Source organism: Electrophorus electricus, chromosome 8 (assembly GCF_013358815.1).
Source record: "Electrophorus electricus isolate fEleEle1 chromosome 8, fEleEle1.pri, whole genome shotgun sequence".
Classification (NCBI taxonomy): Eukaryota; Metazoa; Chordata; class Actinopteri; order Gymnotiformes; family Gymnotidae; genus Electrophorus; species Electrophorus electricus.
This window is the reverse complement of record NC_049542.1, coordinates 10,447,623-10,473,393: the sequence shown is the minus strand read 5'-3', so window position 1 is coordinate 10,473,393 and position 25,771 is coordinate 10,447,623. Positions and strand designations below refer to the sequence as shown.

Here is a 25,771-nt window from a genome sequence, read left to right as displayed (position 1 = left end):
GCACGCCCACGTAACATTTACCCAGATCTGCTAGGTAAATGTGAATGAATTATAAGCAAAGTTTATGGTTCCTCACATTCATAAATTAGTAAACAGAACCTTACCTGGGGACTGCTGATAGGGCCATAGCCAATGGAAGGTGTCCCAGGTAGGCATGGGGAGCCCAAAGAAGAACTGATGACAGAAAAGGGTGATCCCATGCTGCTAATAGGACTGTTGACCGCTGAGGTAATCGGCGGCAGTGAGGTCATGGCAGCTGCTGAGGGGGCCAAAGGGGGCGACCGTTGGCCAGAAGGTGGTGAGGACACAGAGGAGCTGTCTGGACTTCGAGAATCTGTAAAGGAAATAAGGGTTAATAGATAACAACTATTTTCTACAGGCCTACATTGCATAAACCACAACTTGAAAATCTGTCCATTTTCATAAAATACAAATTGTTAACTTTAATGTAAGGATAAGAACAATAGGCTCTACACTTTTATTCAGAACACAGATGTAAAATCTAAATGTCTGACAAATACTATAATAGTGGCCTAAGCAACCAAACTGCAAACCAGAATCTGAAAAGCCTATTGAAAGGCTACCATGTAACAGGTCTGCAGGTTTTAAAAACAAAATTTATTCTTACTTATTTGTAGGGGGTGGACAGGGTGAAAAATACCACACTGCGCTATGAAATAGTGATTTAAAGATTGCTGGTGTGGCTTAGAAGCACTTCTGACACCATGTGGTATACAACCATTTACGCCTTCTTTTACATTAATGCTGATCAAGTCGTGGGATCAAGGCTGTGTATTGAAAAGCTTAAAATCTAGACATAATATATCTTGTCCAACTTAAAGTTAGAAAACAACCATGCTTTTCATGTATTGATGTACATATGTAATTTCAATAACAATGATAGTCACCTCCCCAAATTAACTTACCTCTGCTGTCGCCCATGACGAACCTTCAGTCCGTGTAGCTAAGTGTTTTGGCACAACGAAGCACGAGCTTGAAACCCGAATACTAGATCAGTTTATGACCGCGGACTGAGGCCCGGGCCGCTGGTTCCGTTATTAGCCAAATTATAATTATCTGCAGTTCACAAAACATAAGCGGTCAGAACCAACTGGACCCTGAAATACTTTTTGAATATTTATTTGTGACCTTGTATAGGCTTTTCTTGTATATGCAACAAGAAATTGCTAGTATGTTAATGTTAACTTTACTAGCTAGCTAGCGTACCAGCTATACAGACTTGGCCTGCTACAACAAATGCTTGCAAATTTTAACTGCTAACTGGTGCATTGGAAGCTAACTTACAAGGTAACAAGATAGACAGCTAACTATGCTTTCCTAACTCCAAAACAGCGACTCATCTTACTGTAAGGGGAGCCCATACATCAGTTTCGAAAGTAGCTTACCCGTTTTAAAACAAAAACAAGATAGTTGCGTCAAGTTGAGTTATTATAATATAAATGTAAATTGATTGCGTTCTAGCTAGCTGGCTGGCTGCCTGGCTAGCTAGCTAGCTAACGACTCCGAACGAAAACCTATGCTAGCAGACAAAAGCGCAAACTGGATCGCTGGCGTAATTATTTTTATCAGTTTTCATCGAAATATGACAATCGACATAGACTGAATAAAAATAAAAGTATATCAATGTTACCCAGAAAATAATGCAAACTTGATACAAAAATATACTTCGTTGGTCTTCTGCTGCCCCTCTCCCACTTCAGATTGTGGGTATGTTACTCTGTATCGTCAGCGAACCTTCCTTTCTAAAGAGGAAACTGAATCTATTTACATTACGCCATTTTGGCTCTTCAAGTAAAGGTAATATACACTGAAATATGTCATTCAATATTTAACCATTATGGAGTCCCATTCCTATATAACAGCTGTTCATTAAAAATGAACCATAATTTACCCATACAAAAACTGCAAAACAAATTGTCTCATCTTGATGTAATATTTTAAATGCTTGTGCCACTAAATTCACACACACACACACACACACACACACACACACACACACACACACACACACACACATTATATATATATATATATATAAGGATTGTACAAGATCTAGATTTCAAGTGCGAGCTTATTTCATGGGATTGATTTTAAATCAATACCTTTGGACTGTCACTTCAACTGAAAAGACAAAAAATCAGAGCTAAATGTTTATGATAAATGATAAATTATATTTATTAAGTTTTACACTATTAATGGATAGTTACACAATTACACTGAATAATAAACTACATAGTAATAAACATGTATAATAGAATGCAAACACTTATTGCAAAATTATTAACAATAAAGCAGCATTATGTAAATTTTGTGAAATTGGCGACCTTTCTGATGGAAATACGTTATTGCACAGAACGTGCGACAGACGATTTGGTAACGTGGGTTGTGCTACCTTCCATTTCCCTGAGTGAATTGATGATTGCGAGTTTGTTGACGATGGAGTATTTTTAAAGACCTCGATTAGAACTTTGTGATGGAGTGTCCTCTAAGGATATATTGTGAATTATCTACTGTTGTAATTATATCAGCATTGCACATCTCTTTGTGTCACCATACCTGTATATGTTTATTAACTGGAATATATTTCATTGTAGCCTATGTGTATTTAGAGCTCTTCCGTGGATAGCTATCCAAGCAGTGTTTTTGTATACTTTCGTTTTGTAATCCTGCTCTATAGCTTGTGTCCTTTTCTCCTATGTTTTACTAGCGTTTGATTGTCTGTTCTCCGTCTCCCATGTTGTCGTTAGCAATTATACCTGCTAAACCATTCATCCTCATCGGCCTGTTTATCATCGTACTTTAGGCTAATTTACAAAGCTAACCATTATTAGCCATGTATTCTCCAGTAATTTTATTTACGCTTAAATTATAAACTTGGGGATGACAAGAAACTAGATACGTTCAATGCATACTATGTAGCTATAGCATTGTTTATACAATGAGTGCGTTTACTGGCACTTAATAATCCGGTCATTTCTCCAGTTATCTGATTATTCAAGTGGTCATGTAAACATCATAATTTGATTTCTTAGATCAGAGTATGACCTAGAGTGCTTCTGAAGTTCGAGGAAGATGAATCAATTTATATTAGAAAATTGGATGTTTAAATCATACATTCCTTGAGGTTCTAAAGTTCCAAGAGTGTAGATCAGTAGCCAGTTGCACCATCTGAATGTAAATTCGATTGTAGCCTAATTTGAATGTAATCTGCTACTATGTTCAAGTTCAGGAGCTACTAGAAATTAACGGGTTGCACCAAGTAACAGTTTCAACATAGCTCTTAAGTTATATTTTAAAATTTACACATACCCTGTAGTAGGTGTAAGTTCTGCCATAAGAAGTCCATTAAAATGGCCGGTCAATTTGATTGATGGGGAAACACACAAAAAAGAAATATGCATTGGTTTGCATCTGCAACCAGTTATGCAGGACAGATTTCACCCCCTTGATCAATTTGAGGACTCCGATTTATACTCACGCTTCCATTTTGTCAATTGGAGATATAAAAGGTCACAGACCTCCTAGCTGCAGATTGGCAACACAACACAGAGTCCTACTTTACAACTGTGTCTGACATTATTCAAGTACACAAGTCAACTGCATACAGAGTAATAAATGTCATTATGCAAGTACATCAACACTTACATGCAGTTCCCAGCACAGCATGAGCAACAAAATAATACCAGAAGGTGTTTCACATTGCTGGCTTTCCTAACGTGCTCAGATGTGTGGATAGTAAACATTTTGGAATCAAGACCCAGATGCATCATGGGTATGAATATATCAACAAAGGGATACCATTCCTCAATGCTCATCTTATCACGTTGTGTGATCAAATGGCCAAGTTCCAGACATGACAGCTGCATTCTCAGGCATATGGAAGGAGCGCATTCTCAAGTATAGAAAAGTACTTATTACCACTCGAACAGTTCATCTCTCAACCCTAATAGAAAATAATAATCCTAGACTTTTATTTATACAATTTCACATCTGACTAGGAATATAACTGACACATGCTCAGATACACATAGTAGTATTAAGTTCATTCATTTTTTTCAGTGAAAAAATTAAGCACATTAAAAATAACATTCAGAGTATTGACAGGACATTGGTCAGCTACTAAATAGAGACCTTTCAGCATACAAGGTTAGCTATGGTGTCCCAAAATGATCTGTTGTAGGGCTTCTGCTATTTTCTCTATATATATGCTATCTCTAGGTGATATTATATGTAAACACTGTGCTAGTTTCCACTGCTATACTGATAATACTCAGCTATATGTCTCAGCCAAACCAGAGGACATATATCATCTTAGCATTATTGAGGAGTGTGTAAAGACATCAGACACTGGATGTTGAGAGACCTTCTCTCACTTAATCCTGACAAATCAGAAGTTCAGAAAATCAGAAGGAATGTGCTCTCTTCACATAATGCAGAAAAGCTAGTCCATGCCTTTATCACATCTAGATTACAATAATGTAAGCCCTTACCATCTGGCTGTTCCACTAAGTGCCTAAAGAAGCTCCACCTAGTTCAAAATGCAGCAGCCAGAGTTCTTAATGGAACTAGAAAGTTTGATCACATTACTCCTATCTTGGCTCCATTACGTTGGCTCCCAGTAAAATATTGATTGTATTGAAAATACTTCTAATGACCTACAAAGCACTGATTGGTCTGGACCCACAGGACCTTAGGTCCTAGTGTATTATGACCCACCATGTGTGCTTAGATCAATAGGTGCAGGCTCTTTACTAGTACCAAGAATAGGGGCAGATACTATAAAGCTCCCATTCTATAGAATAACCTTACTGTAAATGTTTGAGACTCAGACACAGTCTCAATATTTAAGACTGTACAGTCAGGCATTTTATTAAATATTTCCCATCTTAGGTAAAGGTGTACATCTGAGGGTCCATGTACATTGTGAACTGTGGTAAACTGGGAGGTTATGATGTTGTCACTTCACCTCTCTTTTGTTGACTGAGAGCGGTGGAGTGCTGATGTTCCAGGGTTCCCCCTTGCCTGTGTTTCCTTCTGGCTCTATCCTTTTAGCTGTGCTGCCATAGCTAGATCTGCCAGAGTCCATCTTTGCACATTATAGAGAGAAGCTGCATCACTGCCTGGTTTTGAAATTGCTCCATCGCAGACCTCATGACCTTGCAGAGAATAGTGAGAATAGCCAAAAGCAATCATTGGAGACCCTTTCCTCTGTATCATGGACATTTATAACACATGTTCTCTCCGCAAAGCTACCACCATTGTGGATGATCCCATACCCCCTTCCGCAAACTCTTCTCTCTGCTGCCATCTGGGAAAAGGTATCAATGCATTTGGGCCCTTACAGCAAGACTGTTCTTCCCCATGCCATCACACTCCTCAACCCCTGACAACAAATATTAAACAAATACTGTATTCCATTTAACAATACTATGCTCCCAAATTATTAGCTACTGTATGCTATAAGGGTATTTGTTAAAACATCACAATATGGTAAATCTTTTGCATGTCTAACCACTTGGTCTCATGCACAGGTCAGTGTTGCCATCTATGTGTATTTCACATTGTTTAAACTTATGTTCTTCTTGTGACAACGGCTGCTGAATGGAAGCAAGAGGCGGGTCAACAAGGAGGTACTCCTTATTCTCCATTGGTTTGTTAGCAATGGAAGCACTTAACCTCAAACACAAAATACAGAAGAGCTAGTCTTCCTCTAGGCAAATGACAGAAAACGTTGTTCGATTTGACGTCGTAGGACCACTAATGTGCAGCTCTGTCTCCGAGGATCTGTGGGCTGAAATAGAGCAGAGAGTGAATGTGGAACAGGTGAAAGCAATCAGTAGTCAGGGGACTGGGAACGGGGCAGGTGCGAGGTGTAATCCTTAGCAGGAGTGGGCGTGTCTCCCCTGCTATCTGGCTGACCAACTGTGACACTTCTTTTGAGTTGCTTCATGGTCCTTGAGGAACATTATTTTGTTTCACTATATACCTGTATTAGCTGAAATGACAATAAAAGGCCTTTTGACTTGAATTGAGGAATATATATGCTGGGTTGTTCATAGAGTTTATGGTTCTGGTAATCAAGGATTTCACAGTTGAAATGATATTAATTTAAATATAAATACTAAGATTGTGTCTGAGTCTTGAACATTGACAGGAAGTTTATACGAAAAGGCTCTGCCCCTTATTTGAGTTACTAATTTCCTTATTCAAGTTACTAATAAAGAGCATGCACCTTTTTAACTAAACAGATGTGGCAAATAACAGTTGTTTTAAAAACAGTTTGGACAGCAGTGAGCTCCTGATTAAGCATGATGGTGAATTAGTGGTGTCATTAGGTAATTTCTGGACTTGCCAGGCTAAACCATTGGTCTGGTTTAGGGTCCCATTGGTCACTCCACCCAAAAAGAAAGCCCACCCAACAGTGACCCCAGGGCTAGTCCATGGGTCAGCTAGGATGTGGCTGCGGAAGGTGTTAGGGACACCTCAATGTCAGTTCAACAAGACTAATGACAGAAGCACCAGATATGGCTAGGCTGGAGTAACAAGTACCAGTCCTACTGTAGAGTTCCTATAAGCCTTATTTCCACAGTCCCATACAATAGTCTCTGTGGACCACATGACTGTGAATTGGCAAAAAGATTTCTGATTGTTAAATAAGCAATTTGCTCATTGTGGTAAATTACATGGCCACTTGGGCATGAGTAATGTTATCCTCATGGTGTGGACACATTGGGAATGTCCCAAAAATAGTAAGCCATTATTATTAGATATACAAATATAGCCATACTGCTGATGCACTACATGGGTTACATTATTTTTCCACCACTAAAATGACTAGGGGGTGTAATAGGAATATGGGGTCTATGTAGTCAATTTGAGGATGTGGAGAGTTCCACATCCTCAAATGTGAATGAGGACAGTTCACCTTTTACATGGGGACATTAATCTTGTTAGCTATCATCAATGGCAGCAGACAGTTGAAAGGGTGAAAGTTGACTTAAGTCAGAAGGGGTAAATCCACAGGTGTCATCCCATCCTACACCAAAAGCCTGGCATACATGGCACGGAGTAAATCTAGTGACATTATAAAGTACTTCTTAGGACAGGTAACAGGCCAGGTTGTCTTCACATTTACTCAGGGTGTTGAATGTTCAGGTTACCATGTGGAGCAAGGCTAACAGCAACACTAATGCATACATTTTCTCTTATGTTCCCTTATATCTAATTTGTCCAATCAGCTAGGCTTTAAAGGATAACCAAGGCATGCCTGTTAGTGAAGATGGTCTTAGAGGTTGTTGGTCCTCCATGTTGCCAGGTGTGCCAAACCATCAGATCTTGGGCACAGCCAGGTTAACCTAATGTCAGAATAGACCAGTAAAAAGGGGGAGAGTGAGAGGAAAAAAAAAACATCCTGAACTTTGATCTACATCCCCCCTTTAATCTACAAGCATGGATCCATTGAGACAGAAAAAAGATGTATTGGTTAGTACATCTTTTTTTGGCAACAACAGTGATAAGTGGTCCATAAAGTGCCTAACCGAATTTCCTAGGAAGCAAACATTTGCTTAACACCTTTTCTCTAGACTATCTGATGAGTTGGTTTACCTGTAGATAGAGGTTTGTACCTGGTGAGTGAGCACTGGTGAGTTTTTTAATGAGCACCCCATTCACAAATCTCTGTTGACACCTCTGCTGTTGACTATCACCCTGCACTGCTTTGCTAAAATCTCTGAGTTTTTGTTGCGTAATGTGTGACACAAAATGTCAGAGTATGTGTCAGAGAATGTTTTGAAGACTTCAACATAAAAGAAAATACATAATCTAAATGTGTATTACAAATGTCTGAAATGAAATTGACAAAATAGTTATTTTCCAAAATGGCAGCACAGCATCTTTTAGCTACCTAAATCTCTGGTATGTTTTATTTGTTTTTATCTACATCTTCGCTAGTATCATCACAACATCGTATCATCTAAATTATTTTCTCCCGTTGTGAAAACAAAGGCTGTTGAATATGCAAGAACATATTCAATGCAGGGAATTGAATATGCATGAGCATATACAGGGGCCCAAAGACTAAAATATTTCTTTTTAACTAAGTCCATAGCCTTTAGCTAAGTAGTTAGAAAGACTTGATTCTCATGTTATCTTAGTTTAACTCATTTTTTGTCCTTTCTTTGTTAGCTTGTTAATTTCTTATTGTTAGTTTCTGTTCCTCAGAACCTGCTCATCACATCTTAGATAAAGCAAACTCGCCAGGTTATGTTGATTAAGACTGGAGTACCATTGTGCAGCCAACAACAGAGCCAAAACTCTCAGAAAGGCCTGCCTGCGAAGACCTATGACTATCTACCACAACCAGCTCCAAAAGTCCAACCCCTCAGTCTGAGAACCCTGGTTGTATCTGACAACAGTCAGTTATAAAGTTAAGCCTTTCTTGCTGCTGTGCTTCCAGAGATGTAAAACATGCTTATGAAGACTTGCGTTAATACATCACCCCTGATTGAGAGACCTACCACTGAGTAGACACTTGTGATACATCTCAGGCCACATCTTGGAATGAGGATGGAATTGTCTTGAGAGAGAAAAGGATCAAGATTCTCATAAGGAACAAACACATTGGATTGAGACCAAGACAGTGTTCTCATCGGCAGTATCTAAGAGGTCTTGTTTTAGATCTCAAGATTCAAGGTGTGCAAAAGGTTTAAGCATAAGGTCAAGATGCTCCAGCCTGTCCTCAAAGGAAATAAAAAGCTGCATCTTTGGCCACTCTGAAGGTCTTACAAGAAATGGAACACGAGAAAGAAGAGCTTGAGAACCTTGAAGCTGAGAACAGAGAGAAACTTGCACTACAAAAAGCGGAAAAAGCTGCAAGACAAAATGCATGAGAAGAAAAGCACAGAATGATAGAGTGCTTACAGACAGTTAAGAAGATGAATGCTGCAAGTGCACATCTGCAAGTCTATGAGCAGGTAATTTGCACAAATGAAGAGATAACAGGAGACACCTATATCTCCCAGTATGTCAGTGGAACCATCACAATATACACATATACAAATGTAAACACATATACAACCTGCTACGATGGTACAACCCACCTGCTAAAGCAATAGCAGAGTCCATCAGTGCAAACCATCACCCAATACTGGAGCCTTTTGTTTTCACTGGAGATCCACTAAAGTTTAAAGATGGGAAAATGTCCTTTCAAACACTGATAGACAGGAAGAACACTCCAGTAAATGAGAAGGTCTGTTACCTATGCAAGTATGCATAGAAAAGAATGCTTTTGAGAGTTCTTTCTTGTTGGGTACAGATGCAGCCTACCATCCAGCATGGGACATCCTGGATAAAAGGTATGAAAGCTCCTTCATGATTGCTAAGGCTTTCAGGGATAAACTCACCCCATGGCCCAAGATTCGACCTAAGGGCAGTATTTAACTAAGAGAGTTCTCAGACTTAATTTGAGGCTGTCAAGCATCAATGTTTCAGATTAAGGGTCTAGAAGTCCTAAATGATTATAGCGAAAATCAAAAGATACTCACCAAGCTTCCTGATTGGTTAACTGCCAGATGGAACAGAAAGGTTGTTGAGATCAAAGAAGCAACCAAGACATTTCCTGGCTTCAGCAAGTTTGTTGAGTTTGTCACAAGGGAAGCTAAAATAGCTTGCAATCCAGTGACCTCTTGTTATGCTTTGAAGTCTAATGATGGTGAAAAAGTGAAGACATCAAGGACCTGAAGCATTGGTGCAAAGGTGCTGAAAAGCAGCTCTGAAGAAAACTCAAGGTGAGGTGTCAAGCCATGACATTCACACATGTCGAAAGTTCATGGACAAATTAACTACAGAGTCAAGTTTGTGCAAATCAAAACATTATGTTTTGGATGTTTGAAATCAGGACACCATTCAAGGAACTGTGAAAGGAGGGGTTTCTGTGACTTATGTAAGGGTAAACACCCAACATGTTTACATGAAGACCACCCCAAGGAGAGCAGACAGAAAGAACAGGACAATACACAAAGGGAAAATGGGAAACACATAAGGGAAAACAAAATATCAAGTGAAAGAATGGAGTCTAAGCAGGTTAATAAAATGTCAAATGAAGCAATATCTAACAGAGTTGTGCAAGACATAAACAACACCAACACATCTACAGTTGTTCTAGTATGGTTGTCCACAAGAAGTCATCCGGAGAATGAAGTTCTCTTTTATGCACTTCTGGACAACCAAAGTGATACCATCCTTATTTTGCAGGAAAAGGCAGAAACCCTGAATGCACAGAAAGTCTGTGCAATTAAAACACTCCATGTTGTTATCCAGAGGCACAATTATTCTAAGTCTGAAGTTATCTGGGCTGCAGGTCAGATGCATTTATTCATAGAAGAAAATTGCTATCCCAGTAACATATTCGAGAGAATTTATTCCCGCAAATCTAAGTCATATTTCTACACAGAAGACAGCAAGGGCATGGCCTCATCTAGAGTACCTTGCTGAAGAGGTTGGTCTGCTCATAGGCTATAACTGTTCTCAAGACCAGATACCCAGAGAAGTTGAGTCAGGCAAGGATAATGAGCCATTCACACAAAGAACATCTTGGCTGGAGTATATTTGGCTGCATTGATCCCTGTGTTGACTATGGTGATTTGTTTGGAAGCAGCCATCGAATTGTTGTGAGAAAAGTGACACCAGATGTTCAGGCCCATGCTGATCTAACAAATGAAGTTTGATACATATGTCGAATAAAGCATGCTGCCTTGCATACTCACATAAAGGAGGTGGATGCATGAGCGGAAAAGAGTGAGATTTAATAGGGGCAAATCCAGAATCAGAGTCGTTAAGGCAGTCCAGGTCAAAGAGCCAACACAGCGAGTATGGGGATACATGATTAACAAACAAAAACACATGAAGGCAAACGGGAAGCAGACTAAAACAAAAGACGCTAGGAAAATCTCAGGGCTAAGAAGTACGAAAGCTTGGAAAAACATAGGCATGGAGTACAAAGGAACATAACCATACAAAATAAACATTCAATGAACAGCCAAGACCAGGGCACATGACAAGGTTTAAATACATGGACTTAACAAGCTAGAAATGAGGGACAGGTGTAAGCAATGAAACAGGGGGTGGAGAAAACGAAACTACAGGCATGGAACTATAAAAAAAAAAAAACCCACAAGACAGGGGAAACATGGAACACAGAAACTGGGAGGGACTGATCATAACAGTACCACACCCCAAAGCTCGCAACACCAGGGTGCGCAAAAACAGGAATTACCAAAAACAAAAAACAAAACAGTTATAGGACAAGACACCAGCAGGAACAGAACGAGCAAGACACGGAGCAGGGACAGGACCTAGACAAGACACTGGAGCAGAAACAGGAGCATGACAAAGAACAGGCACTGGAACAGAAGCAGACACAGAAACCGGGGCAACAGGAGCAGACAGAACAAGACAAGAACCAGGAGCAGAAGCAGGAACCGAAAAAACAGGAACCGAAACAGAAGTAGCAGCAGGGGTGGCTGTGGAAATGGGAGCAGAAATAGAACTCACAACAGAAACAGACTGAGGGAAAGAAAAATGCCGGGAGGGAGGACGAGGTGTACAAAAATGCAAAATAGAACAGGCCAGACACGGGCACCGGAACGGACACATGGATGGGCACAGGGACAGAAACAAAGGGAGAGAGAAACTGGAACGGGCACAGAAATGGGTGCAGGGTCAGACAACACAACAGGATCAGAAACAAAACCAGGCAATGGAGAAGGCAAAAACAATGGGGCAGTAGGAGCAGGCAACAACGGAGACATAGGAGGCCCACAGGGAACAGGAGACACAGGCTAAGGCAGGATGGGTGGGAACCCAGGGGCAGAGACAGCAGAAGACACAGGTCTGGGCAGGACGGGCAGGGAAAATGAAGTCTGTGAAACAGGAGGCAGGTCTGCGGACACATAGGAGACAGGCAACATGGCAGTGGCAGCCTTTAGAGGCACAGAAGAGCTTCAAGAAGCAACCACTGGGACAAGTCTGGCATAAGGCAAGGGGACAGGCCTGGCACGAGGTATGGGGACTCGTGGTGTGACTTCTTGCACTCCAGGAACAGGAACTGGTGGGTCTGGGGCCGCAGTTGCAGCATACAATGGCGGCGGGTCCAGAGGCGCGGCTGCTGCCTTCAGCCTTTAACTGTGTTCTTTCCCCACTAATCTCGCTTGTTTAATAAGTTTCCTTTGTTGGTTTTTGTTTGTTGTTTGTTGGCAGACTGTTATAAAAGGTTATTTGAAAACAGTTTTTCTTTGGTTCATTTTTTTCTTTCTCTTATTAGCCTAGTTAGGTATTTTAATTCATCACAAATCATTTGGGTTAATGGTAGTTGTTTATACTGTTAGGTCTGTTTACTATAGTTATTCTAGTGAACTCAATATCTCTGGTCATTAGCAGAATCTTAGTCAATGATTTTTATGCATGTTTTCCTATCTTTGTTTACTTATTAAACATACCTTAGTCATTAGTGATGTTCTAATTTTTGGTAGACGAGAAATAATCATGTTATTGAACTGGCAACGTTCATAGGTTGAGACTGAATTATTAATCATTAATAAATGAATTAAAATGACTATATTTTCCTAGTGGCTGGTGCCCTGGGAAGTGTGATTGACAATGTATTAAAGGGTTAAAACTACTACAATATGACCATTACATTCTGAAGGAGCTAGTATTCAGTGGGGTCCATGGATCACTATACCAACTGAAAGGTGGTATAGTGGAGGAGAGAGAAAGGAAGTAGAAGTGAGGTTTCCAGGCTAGGATACAAGCTAGGAAAAGGAATGCTCTCCACAAACCTACACTGACCAGCATCTATATTGCCAATACAAGATCACTCAGTAACAAAATGGAAGAACTAGATCTCATTATTGTGGCACAGTAACTTGTTCAGGAGTGGTGACAGTGCACTGTGCTAGGGATAGATTGAAAATGTTAGCAAGGACTCCAGCTAACTCCGGTGTCACAGTCACCCAGAATCCATCCTGGAATTCCATCTGCTTTCCGTATTTTGATACTATGTATTTTGCATGTAACCTCTACAGTCTGTATGGTGAGTTCTGTTCACCTCATAGGTACCAAAGAAGTGACTGAACTGTTATTTCAGATGGAAAATTGTTTATTCAATATTATGCATTTGTATTTTAGTAGTTAAGACTACATGTTTCTATGAGATATAGTTGTATGTGTGAATTTGCTCAAAGCTTCTCTCCTCTGTTACTCTGTGAACAAGACTTGGTCCTTCTATGGCACGGAAGTTCTATTTACTAATAAATCTATTTTGAATAGAATATAGAATATTGTAAACAATAAATGTCCAAATTAATATTCCATCAACATACATTATTTACATCATTACAGTGCTTGCAAAGTGACAATTTTATTCTTATTTTCAGATGAACACTATTTTGTTATTCCTATTATTTTCCTTTTTTTACTTCCCCTAACACATTTTCTACAATAAATACATCTTACATGGCTCATTGTATAGCTTGTTTTATAGGTCTTTTCAGCAAGAGATGTGCAAAAATTCCTTTAAACTTATTCATATCAAGCTTGTTGCAGAAAAATATTATATTTGGGTTGCAAGCAATGTATTAGCTACATAGCCTTTCTACATAAAAGCACGATGAATTTTAAATTCATTTTTTAATAATTACCTTTCTGCAAACAGGTCTAATGCTAGTTGAGGACACCAATACACTGTTGTACCACATTTCTGGTTTTGCATTGCATTCTGCATTGAAATGCTCCTCAGTCTTGTTGACTGGGTTCAAGTATGGTGTCATAAGCCTGAGAATGTATCTGTCATGTCTGGAACTTGGCCATTTGATCACATAATGTGTGATAAGAGTAACACCACATATATCCTGAGCATTGATGGAATAGTATCCCTTTCTGTTGATATATTCATTTTCATGATGCATGGGGGTCTTGATACTAAAATGTGTGCTATCCACACATCTGAGCACATCTGGAAAGCTAGCAATGTGAATCACCTTCTGACAGATGGTGTTTTGTTGCTCAGCCTTTGCTGGGAACTACATGCAAGTGTTGATGTGCCTGCATCAGTGACAGCTTTTTGCTCTGCACACAGCTGACTTGTGAACTTGAATGTCAGACACATTTGTAAAGTAGGACTCTGTGTCATGCTGCAAATCTGCAGCTATATACGATTTTCTGTCTACGATCAACAAAAACGGAGGTGGGAATATAAATCAGTGTCCTCAAATTGAGCAAAGGCATGTATTCTGAGCCGTGTAACTGGATGCAGGATGCAAACTGAAAAAAAAAATTTTCATGCAAGTTTTCCCTTCAATCAAATCGACTAACCATTTTAACGAATTTCTTATGGCAGAACTTACACCTACTATAGGTTTTTTTTTTAATTTTAAAATAAGTTGTTTCACTGCAAACCTCATGTACTTCACTACAGTTTTGATATATATATATTTCCCACCTTCTGTTTTTCTTATTTATTTATTTATTATCCAAAGACGCTATACTTCATAAGACACTATAAGACTTCATAAGACAAGACACAATATTTCATAACATGGGGAATAAAGAGCCTTTTCAATAACAGGAAGAAAAAAAAAGCACATGACAAAATGAAGATACAACACCACCCTTAAGTATTGAGTAAAACAGGTGTTTACACTTGAATATGCAGCATTTATTTTATTAAAAGGTATTTCGTGCTAAGTGGTATATTTTCAATAATAGAATATTTGTCAACCCCCTGCTCATTTTTTGTTAGCATATGTGCTGAAATGTATTTAAAAAAATAATAATTTTTTCCTTTCTGAACTTTTATTCACCAACAGCAAATGTAATAGTATTGCAATGTCTATTTAGTTTGAGTTTGACTTTGGCAATTCACTTAAATGATCAGTAAAAAAAGAAAAAAAGAAGAAAAAAAAAATCAGTACAGCAACAATGAAAATTAACAAACCTCTATTCACTATTCAGGCAGGTCAATATCTTATAAAATCTGTATAGTTTCCATTGAGGACAGGATCACCAGAACTAGAACTGTTATGTTCACAACAGAACACAATACAAATTAAATCTGCTAGACACTGCATAACAGTTTGCGTTTCTTTAAATGAGTGAACACCCAAGCACATGCTAAAATCAGAGTACTTACAAACAGGTTCACATATCTATTGTATTTTTATTTATAGTCATATTTGAAGCATTTTTACTGATCCAACAGGTTTACAAACTCAAGATAAGTAAGATGAACATAAATGGACACAGACAATCTATTGCCCAGTGAATAAATATTGATTTGTCAAGGGAAAAAATACTGAGTTTAAAATACACATTTTTAAAAAGGCTCTCAATGCACTTAGTTTAAAGCACAGAACAGGACACCCAATTTTACTATGAAGAATGGCAAAAAGAAATTTGAGGGCACATATTGATAACTGTGTAGGAGGCTTGAGATCATGAGGTGCGGATGTGTTTAATAGGAACGTATGGCAGGTGGAATGGCAGCACAGTCTTCAGCATTCAGAGAATCATCAATCACAGGCCTATATTCCAGAGTGACCTGAGAAACACAAAATATATTACACTAAATGAACCTGAGATGCTATAAAGCTAAAAATAAATTAATTAATTAATTTTTAAAAAATAAATAAAAAAAAGTTAATCATACTCCGGCATTTTTTTTAACCCAGCAAGACCTGTGTAAATTTAGTATTACCTTATTCATACCATCTCTTCACATATCACTAAAGATTCAAACAAGGACGTCCTGATGAATGAGCTACATGCCAGTTAAACAAAATACAAAAATACCTTTCCTGTCTTAGGATCAATGTAGGAGAGTGTGTGCTTCCTCCAGTGCTTATTGAAAGGCTTCTTATCTTGACCCTGCATTGGTTTGGAGTAGTCATACTCATCTACGCGCTCCTGTATCCAATAAACACAGAATTATTAATGCACAATGTATAGAAAAAATATGATCAAAGCAAGGGACCTGGAATTCACTGCTCTTATAGATGCACATAACATCAGTCCAATGATGTCATGAATTGTGTACAGTTTAACAATGGATTAATTTTGATCTTTATTCTTTCTAAACGATTACAAAAAAATACATCATATGACACCAATAAGTTGGCTTTAAAAGTACCCAAAGTTAAAAATGACATCTGTTTCTGTCTTAAACTATTATGAGCACTGAATGAACCTTGCCTTAAAATCCTCACGGGCATGAGCTCCCCTGCTTTCTTTGCGTGCCTCAGCTGCATTAATGGTCTGCATAGCATTCAGCATCAGATTCTGCAGCTCAAGAGTTTCCACAAGGTCAGTGTTCCAAACAATACCTGAGAAACCATAGTGAGAATTTATATATCTAGGTTAAGGAGGGTGACAAACTGCAAACATTAAATGACTCAATGTTAAAGTATCACCACTTATAAAAAGTAATTTTTGAGATACTTTTGGCAATTTTAGTTTATTAGCCCTTTCTAAAATCTTTTTGCTGTGTGCTGTTCTAAAGAACACTTGATTGTATCCCTCAAGATATACTGTGCATGTGTGTGCTTAATATTCAATTAAATTTGCATAACTTTTAAAACATGAGAGAATGAAGAAAGAGAGCCAAGCCAGCTCGGACATCGGGCATCGCCCAGATTAACAAAAAGGTTCACACTGAATGTTGAGGAACCAGCACAATTTTGATGGTAAATGGTCTACTTGTACAAACCATATGTGGATGAGGTTTGACAACAGGGCTCACTACTGTTTTGCATAAACCTAAATCCTCTGAGCCAGATTATCAATAAGAATGAGCGTGGGTATAGATTCCAGAGCAGAACTACCATTAGCCACTTCCTGTAGATCCACCTCTGGATCTACAACTAGGACATAGGAATGTCATTTGGGCTGGAGGAGTGTAGTCTGCTGATAGTAAAAAGAGGAACAGTGATCAAGACAGACCTGGAGGACAGCTATAAATATACAGGGATTCTCCAATCACATGGGAACCATGAGGCAGAAACAAGTACAGCAAAATGCAAGTACCTCCACAGGATAAAGCAGGTCCTCAAGTGTCAGTTGAAATGGATCAATAAGATCACAGCCAAAAATATGTATGTCCTGCCAGTCATCACATACACAGCAGGCAAAATAAGATGGCCAAGAAACCAGAAGCTGCAGATGTCAGGACCAGAAAACTCCTCACAATGCACAGGGCACTCCACCGAAGACCCAATATGCAAATGCTGTAGGCCAGTCAGAAAGATGGGGGAAGGGGCATACCAAAGTATAAGCTCTACTGTCCATGGTGAGACATGAAACATCCATGAAGAGATCCAAGCAATGGTCTCCAAGAATGAGCTGATGGTGTGACTCAATCAGATGAGAAACAAGGTCACCATGGAAACAGAGGAGGTGCCATGGGAGGATAAGCCCCTCCATGGAATGTACCACTGACAGATAGCAGTGGTGGCTGACATAAGACAATCCTTTTGCATCTTGATTGCATCTACAAGAGCTGATCACTACTTTTTAATCATCATATCAATAAAGTTCTACTGTTTTTCCATTAAAAATTGTGGAATTTCTAGGCCCAAATCTTTATTTAGAACAATAAGCTCCAATATCATCTAGTTCCAGCTCCGCTGCTTAGAGTCAGACTTTTCTGGTTTACTTTTGGGAAGAACGTATAACAAACTGGCATCTATCAGCATTTCCCTACACTATTAAGATACTTTTATGTGAAAATGCCGCAAAAGTATCATCACCAAAAAATACAGTAATGTCATCACCAAAAATTACAGTGTTTGTAATGGTACAGTTGTCCAGTGAGAGTGCAGTATGAGTTATAGAATACCTGATATCTGTATTCCTGAGAATCAAAACCCAAGACCAACCTCTGTCAAATGTCCTGATGTCATCCAATGTTTGGTACAGGGCATCCATTTTAACACATCCCTCTTTCAGGACCTCTCCAGTGCGGAACACAGCGGCATGGGACTGCATGGTCTGGGGGGGGCACCAAAAATTGTTTAATTTGATGGCATGATACCACAACTACCACAGCAGAAGTCTCTGAACTGAGGTAATAAAATATTTTTAGGCAAAAAAAATTACAGAGTTAAATATCACCCTGTATTCTCATAAGGTGATAGGTGGCATCTGAAGGTCTCTGTACCAGGTGCAGAGTGATGCAAAAGTGTATTTGAAAGCATAAAGATTTATCCGTTCTATTAGAAACATTCATTAAGATTCTGTGGGCACTGAAGGACATGGTGGAGAGAGCTTCAAGGCTACTACTGAGCAGGAAAAAGTAGATTATTCAGGTACAAGATTATTAGCTAGGCAATATGTGATCGGTTTTTTTTTTTGTTTTGTTTTTTATTGAGATATAAATGGTATCAAATTTCAATTTATATAATGTTGAGTAATGTATATTTGGACATAAATGATGGTAACTGTATACAAATTTGAGTTCTGTGCAATTGTCAGACATACTCCACAGAGTGCAACAAATGTATGTTATACTTAACTTGCAATAAAGACCAGGACCAGCCATTCTAATTCTGGAGTGTACATCTTTACTCTGATTAATAACTTTATAACAGGCAAATTGGGATTTATGAATGAAAACACGAAGAGGTACTTTGCAATCCGAGCAGATCATGTGTACCTGTACATGTTGATGTTCTTCTCTGATGGTAATGGTACTTATGAACAGGCTAATGTCTCAACTCACTGCACAAGGGTGGTGCTCGAGTGGTTTCAGGAGCAAGAGTGACTTTGGTGTTCTTCCCTGGACTGCTAACATTAGATCTCAATCTAGTGCACAATCTGGAGCACATCTTGGATAGCCAGGTTCACCGTGCTGACCCACAAGCACACAGTCTGATGCACCTTGATGCTCTGTTGCAGTTGGAATGGGCAGGGGTGCCACAAGATTTCGTGGTTGCTGTTGGGCCATAAAGAGCTATATTCTTTGAGTGATGCTTGTTCACACCTATGAGTACCAAGGTGTTGGGGGGAGGGGCTATCAAATTATTATTCCAATCAAATTATGCTCTACATTCACCAGGTGAACAATCCTGAGCATATATATTAGTTACTCAGGAGCTACACAGAATTTTCCACTAGGTGTCTCCAAAGTGTCACAAAACCCCTCCAATTCAGTCACTATACATCAAGAGTGTGCAATACTTTTTTTTGCTAAAACATCACTATGTTTGCCAACTTACAAAAAGCTTATATTACCTTCATTGTTAAGTTTCGTTGCTAGAAGGCTAAATGATATTAGCTCCACTGCTATTAGCTTCGTAGCTTAAGGGCTAAAAGGGGGGAAATAATGTAAATAAATTGTATGCATTCTCTTATGCACAAACATTTATTTTGTCTTACAAAACATTGATGTCATAAACAAACAATTCTTATCTTCCCATGGTATGTATTGTTGTGCGCATTGCCCTCCCTCACTCAGTGGGTGACCAAACAAGGAACATGCGCTATCGAAGTTTTCAGCTAGTGAGCTCCATTTGAAAGAATCAGAAAGGAATTGCTCTGTTGCTTTAAAACCTGAAGAGGGCCTTTGAATGCACAGGCATTTAACCTTTCAACTCACAATGTATTCTCAATGAAACAGAAATCATCAAACCCCTTTGTGCAGAATATCCAGCGTATGTCAGCTCATCAACTGCACCACACTGCTGATGCCAGAAAATTTTCTATTGTAACCTTACCAGTGAAACCAGCCACATCTCAAGAGCACTGTACAGTGGGTGGGAAATCACATATACTGAATGTTGAAACCAATCCTGGTTCCAATATTTTCAATATTACAAATTTACAGACATAGCCAGACTGTAGTATTTTTTTCTGCAATGCTTTCAGCCAACAGTAAAAAGGGAAAGGTTAAAAAACTATTCAATATACAAATTCACATATAGCCACAGAGACAAGGAAGAAAGAAACAATGATGCCTCTGATGAAGTCTCTGAATGGCTCTGAGTGAATAATCCCAAACTTAAACCACATCAAAAATCTGAGTAGAAAACTGAAGATGACAATTCACTGATGCTTAATATTTGTTCATGTTACTTGCTAGCTCACAAGAGTTATTGTTCAACCCTCTGAGGTCTAAGGGCATTTTCTATGTTTTTGCATATTTTCTTTTTCACTTTGAAAGGTTCCTACATATAGCATGATATACACATTTTTCATATCAAAATGTTCAGAACAATCTGAGCTCTTTTCCTACCATTTAACCTAGAGCACTGCAAATGTTTCTGATGTGAAGCCTTAGTGATTTCATGACTGTTTATTGGTTAGTTTCATACAGATTGACACAAAAATTCATCAATCACACATAGCGAGATGGATCAGACTTTAGCGACACACGAACACGAGAATCACATGGTGAGAAACAGATGACGTGCATCTTAACCCAACATTTAAACCTCTATGTGTAACCTCTCAGACTCTAACCAAACATTCAAGAAATATTTGTACCATATTTCTACACTACCATATTCCAAAGATATTGATAAAAACACTGCAAAACATCAGGAAAAAATTAACACACCGGTGTGTCAACCAACAAGAATTAATAACTAAATAAACTTGGAGTTTAAGAAGTTAGGTTTGCATTCAATGAAATGGACAATTTTACTATGACAAATTAATGGGAGTTGAGCAATCAGTAATTTAACAATTCTTGAGTTTTGAACTACCGCATATATTTCAGCATGAACTATTTTTTAATAAACTTTGGATTAAAAATTGAACCACATTTCAACAGTATTCTAGTTCAACGGTATCTTGAACTCTAACAGTATACAGGCCTAGACACATTACATGAGTAAATGACAATGCTCTTGATAAGAGAATCTTCTAAATGCAGAAAATGCAAATTTCAATTTCTTAACGGTTCAGTTAACAGGGTGTCTGCAGATATCATTTTGAAAAGGGGCATAACTGAATAAACCAAATGGGTTGACAAAAGAAACTGACCAAACCTGACAAAAAATATAAATACGACAGACTTTGTACAAAAACTACAGCACGATACCATCAGCAATGCATACAAATAGAAGCAAAAAATAGTTATACAGCTAGTCTATACAGCTATTATACAGCTATAAATAAAACCATGTTGATCCTTTTTTATGGTAGCTTGCTAGTGACATCATAGCTAACGAGCTATGTAATGTCATTGAAATTTTGAAACATTAGCATTATCTAGATAGCTACCAGACAACGAGCTGATTTCTGAGACGATTTCAATATTTGTTGCAAGCTCAGTATTTGCAAAATATAAATTCATAAAATCTCAAAATGTAGCTTGTCATCTTCACTAGGCAGTTCACAGATTTACACTCAATGACTATTAGTTAATTCTAAGATGACCAGTCATTGGAACTTCATTATTCGATAACGAAGTTATCGAATGGGAGGGGAAATTATATTAAAATGCTATTTGTCGACTACAGTTCAGCATTTAACACCATCATCCCCTCCCTATTCACTACTAAGTTGGGGGATCTAGGACTGCATACATCCCTGTGCGACTGGATCTCCAACTTACTAACAGACAGACCACAATCAGTACGGGTGGGCAACTGCGCCTCATCCATCCTCACCCTCAGCACTGGAGCTCCTCAGGGTTGTGTCCTAAGCCCCCTGCTCTACTCACGGTACACCTACGACTGCACAGCCACTTCCAGCTCCACCATCATTGTCAAGTTTGCTGACGACATCGTTGTCATGGGTCTGATCTTGGACAACGATGAGAGGGCCTACCTGGAGGAGATTAAACACCTGGAAAACTGGTGCCAGGAAAATAATCTCCTCCTAAACGTCAGTAAGACAAAGGTGCTGATCGTGGATTGCAGCAAGAAGCAGGAGCGGCACTACCAACCTGTGAGGATCAGTGGAACCACGGTGGAGAGAGTAGATAGTTTCAGGTACCTTGGTGTTCACCAAGGTACCTGAAACTATCTACTCTCTCCACCGTGTCCTGGTCCCGCCATACTCTCTCCACCGTGTCCTGGTCCCGCCATACCAACTCCCTGGCAAAGAAGGCTCGTCAGCGTCTTTACCACCTCAGACGCCTAAGAGACTTCAGACTGCCCTCCAAAGTACTGCGGAACTTCTACACCTGTACTATCGACAGCATCCTCATGGGGAACATCACAGTCTGGTTTGGGACAGACAAGCACTCCAAAGGGTAGTGCCTTCAGCAGAGCGCATCACTCACACAGAACTTCCTGACCTGCAGACCATCTACTACAAGCGGTGCCAGACCTAGGCCAGGAGAATTGTGAAGGACCCCACCCATCCCAACAATAGACTCTCCTCTCTCTTGAGGTCAGGGAGGCGCTTTCGCTCCCTGAAGACCAAGACAGAGAGGCTGAAGAGGAGCTTCTTCCCACAGGCCATTCGGGCCATGAATCAGGGAAACTGATAAACTGTGGGGACCACCACCACCATGTAACATAACTGTATATCTGCATATATATATTTATATTCAATTACCTTGTTACACAACAACTGTAGATATGTTATTATACAAAATGGATCTGTACATTCTGTAGATTGTGTACATATATACACAACCATATACATTGTACATTGTGTATATAATCATAATATACATATATTGTATATACATTGTTAATATATTTTGTACATACATAGAATATATATATATATATATATATATATATATATTTTTTTTTTTTCCCCACATATAGAGAATATCTATATTTCTCTATGCACCCATGTTTTCTTTTCCTCAGTTTGGACAGAGCACTCTCCACCATTTCACTGCGAGTTATACTGTGTATGACTATGTATGTGACGAATAAACCAAACTTGAAACTTGAACTTGAACTTGAAAGGGTAGACAGCAAAGACATGTCTAAAGCATAAAATTTAAGATGATGCTATTTTAAATTTAAGACAGTTTAAGAGTTATTAATACCTTAAATCTGTAAAAGGTTATATAACAAATTTAGAATTTTTAGATTATGCCAAAACCCTCTTGACTCAGAAGTTATAGTTTTTCTAGTTTAAATATTTACTTTCAAAATATCCTTACTGTTGTATTGCAAATTTTATCTTGAAAACAATTCTACTGTACCTTTTGCATATTTAGCCTGATCTCTGAGGTTCTGGTATTGCCATTAGCAAAGCGCATTTTATCCAGATTAGCAACAGATTCCTCTCCTGCATTGGCTTTCAGGGGTGCAATCTTCTCACCTACACAACAAAACAACAAATTCCTACAATCAATTTTAACAAATTCCTACAATCAATAAAATTGTCTACACCTAACCTTTTTTGATCATTCAGAGTAAAATATATTCAAAAAATGTTATCAGGTAATACTAGAATTGTGAGCATCAGCAAAATGAATGATTACCTGGAGTATTGTTCTCTGCAATAGTGAGGGCACAAGCACGGCCAAACACCACTAAATCCAGCAGTGAGTTGGCTCCCAGTCGGTTGGCACCATGCACAGAGGCACAGCCAGCTTCACCGCAGGCATACAACCCTGGAACTACCTTATCCTCACCATCTTTGTAAGTGATGACCTATACAGATGTGAACAAATCCTCATGCAAGGCATTAGTAATACAGATTTCCATAGATCTGCTTCATAAGAGTTTTATTTTACTGAATTAAGATCAAGTCATGAATAACTTGAGCAGATGGCCTGATATTTTACTTATTTGCCGAGTTCATTTGAATATATGCAAGCAACACTTTTAGAAAGTGTATTGGCATTACAACAAAAAGGGTTTTGTAATACCTGTCCTTTATAGTTGGTGGGGATGCCACCCATGTTGTAGTGGACTGTTGGTAAGACTGGTATGGGCTCTTTGGTGACATCCACACCAGCAAATATCATTGCTGTTTCTGAGATCCCAGGGAGACGAGTAGCCAACTGCTGGGGTGGGAGGTGGTGGAGTTGAAGGTAGACATGGTCTTTCTCTGGCCCAACACCTCTGAGCAAGAAAATGCAGCATAATTAGTTACTGGTTCATTAGACACAGATAAACTGAAAAGCTTTGGTGCTTCTAGCAAACCTGGAAAGAATGTACAAAAGTACACATTCAGCACCTATAGTTTACATAAATGAGAGGCAGCACTGATAATAAATTGATGAATAGTGTAAATCTTTAGCACAAATTCATGAAATCATAAAATTCACCATCCAGCAACAAACTGCATTATATACAAGACTTAGATGAGTTTCTAAATGGTTACATTTGCAACTACTTTTTTTTACATTCTATTAGAGTCCCCTTGACTTTTTTGGTGTTGCACATTTATATAATTCTATGACCCAGTGCACTCTCTTCCTATATTTCAATAAATCTTTAGTCACTGAAGTACATTTTCAATCCTTCCTGCTATTTTATGGGGTTTCAAATTTCTCAATTTGCCTCCACCTTTAAGTACACTTTTAAATTTTAGCCATTTTGTCTTCTTCCTGAAAGGATACATTCAATGTAATTTCAAAGCATTTTTGTACATGTACCATTATTACCATGAATACTTTAACCATTAGTACCTTAGACACTAAACACTTTCACATCTTTAAAAACCAAACAGCAGCACAGAACAGTGTGATGTCTCAGTGGTTTAATTGTATTAGAGGAGCATACCACTCTGAAAATCCCATTATGGGTGATTAATTGTAGACTGATGGGTAAAAATGGAAAGTATACCCATTAACATCAAATCCACAAAAATTATCAGTGTTCTGAATACTCTCTGAACTCACTGTATGTCAACTGTTATTTGGCTGTTGCTAAGTATACTCAAAATGAACACATGCTCCTGGACACCTAAATGCTTTTGTTGTGATCACATTCATTGTTTTCAAAAGAAGTGATGCTAGTAGAAAAAAAGCAGCAACATTCCCGAAGGTTTTGTCATAATCACCCGGTTCTATATTCTATATTTTTTTTGTAAAAACACTTTGTAAAGTCAGTCATACCGCCCCTCCCGGATTTCAATAGTCATGGAGCGTGAAACCACATCTCTGGAGGCCAGATCTTTAGCGTTGGGAGCATAGCGTTCCATAAATCTTTCGCCTTCACTGTTGATCAAGATTCCACCTTCACCACGACAACCCTCTGTTATGAGGCAACCAGCTCCATAGATACCTAGAAATTTAATTATTTTTTAATATTATTGATAATACAATAATTGTAGCAATGTGTTGCTTATAATAAATAACTACTAATAAGAATAATAATGCTGCTTCTGGTTTACAAGTGTAGTCTGACAATCAATATTCGCTGACCTGTGGGGTGAAACTGAACAAACTCCAGATCTTGACATGGAAGCCCACCACGGGCAACCATAGCATTACCATCTCCAGTGCTAGTGTGAGCTGATGTGCAGCTGAAGTATGCACGGCCATAACCACTGCAGAGACATTCATGTTTGGTATACATTGTGAGACAAGAATGCAAAATGTTTGCTTGCTGATTTAAAGGGGATTTTCAACCCCTTTAAACATCAACAAATTAAAATTGTCAAACGTATTTATTTTTTACAACAAACAGTAATCAGTTTTGTTGTGAGCACTATAGGCAGCTTAGAAGGCCCTGATTTTTTAACTGCAATAACTAGGTAATGTAATAATTGTACAATCCTCATTTGTTTCATGATGGTAGTCTTAACTGTAGGAACATGAAAACCGTTTCACTTT

General features: G+C 38.6%; 2 protein-coding genes across 7 annotated transcripts in view; both read right to left on the bottom strand.

Annotated features, from left to right (window-relative positions):
• The window catches only part of rxrba (retinoid x receptor, beta a), a 35,366-nt gene extending 33,612 nt beyond the window's left edge, over positions 1-1,754 (bottom strand). For 5 of the 6 annotated variants that reach the window (XM_027031695.2, XM_027031699.2, XM_027031697.2 and 2 more), the window contains exons 1-3: positions 1,652-1,754; positions 927-1,077; positions 105-334 (exon numbers count right to left, since the gene is read on the bottom strand). In XM_027031695.2, the coding sequence (XP_026887496.1) occupies positions 105-334; positions 927-942 (246 nt within the window). In that variant the 5' untranslated portion in view covers positions 943-1,077; positions 1,652-1,754. Of the gene's footprint in view, positions 1-104; positions 335-926; positions 1,078-1,406; positions 1,448-1,651 lie in introns of those variants that run through there. The other variant, XM_027031696.2, reaches the window with a different exon arrangement.
• A 12,834-nt stretch (positions 1,755-14,588) lies between these two features.
• sdha (succinate dehydrogenase complex, subunit A, flavoprotein (Fp)) overlaps positions 14,589-25,771 on the bottom strand; it is a 22,834-nt gene continuing 11,651 nt past the window's right edge. Inside the window, exons 7-15 of the mRNA XM_035528901.1 lie at positions 25,361-25,485; positions 25,052-25,220; positions 23,858-24,053; positions 23,468-23,639; positions 23,186-23,304; positions 17,949-18,060; positions 16,267-16,397; positions 15,868-15,981; positions 14,589-15,616 (exon numbers count right to left, since the gene is read on the bottom strand). Coding sequence (XP_035384794.1) covers positions 15,530-15,616; positions 15,868-15,981; positions 16,267-16,397; positions 17,949-18,060; positions 23,186-23,304; positions 23,468-23,639; positions 23,858-24,053; positions 25,052-25,220; positions 25,361-25,485 — 1,225 coding nt within the window. The 3' untranslated portion in view covers positions 14,589-15,529. The remainder of the gene's footprint in view (positions 15,617-15,867; positions 15,982-16,266; positions 16,398-17,948; positions 18,061-23,185; positions 23,305-23,467; positions 23,640-23,857; positions 24,054-25,051; positions 25,221-25,360; positions 25,486-25,771) is intronic.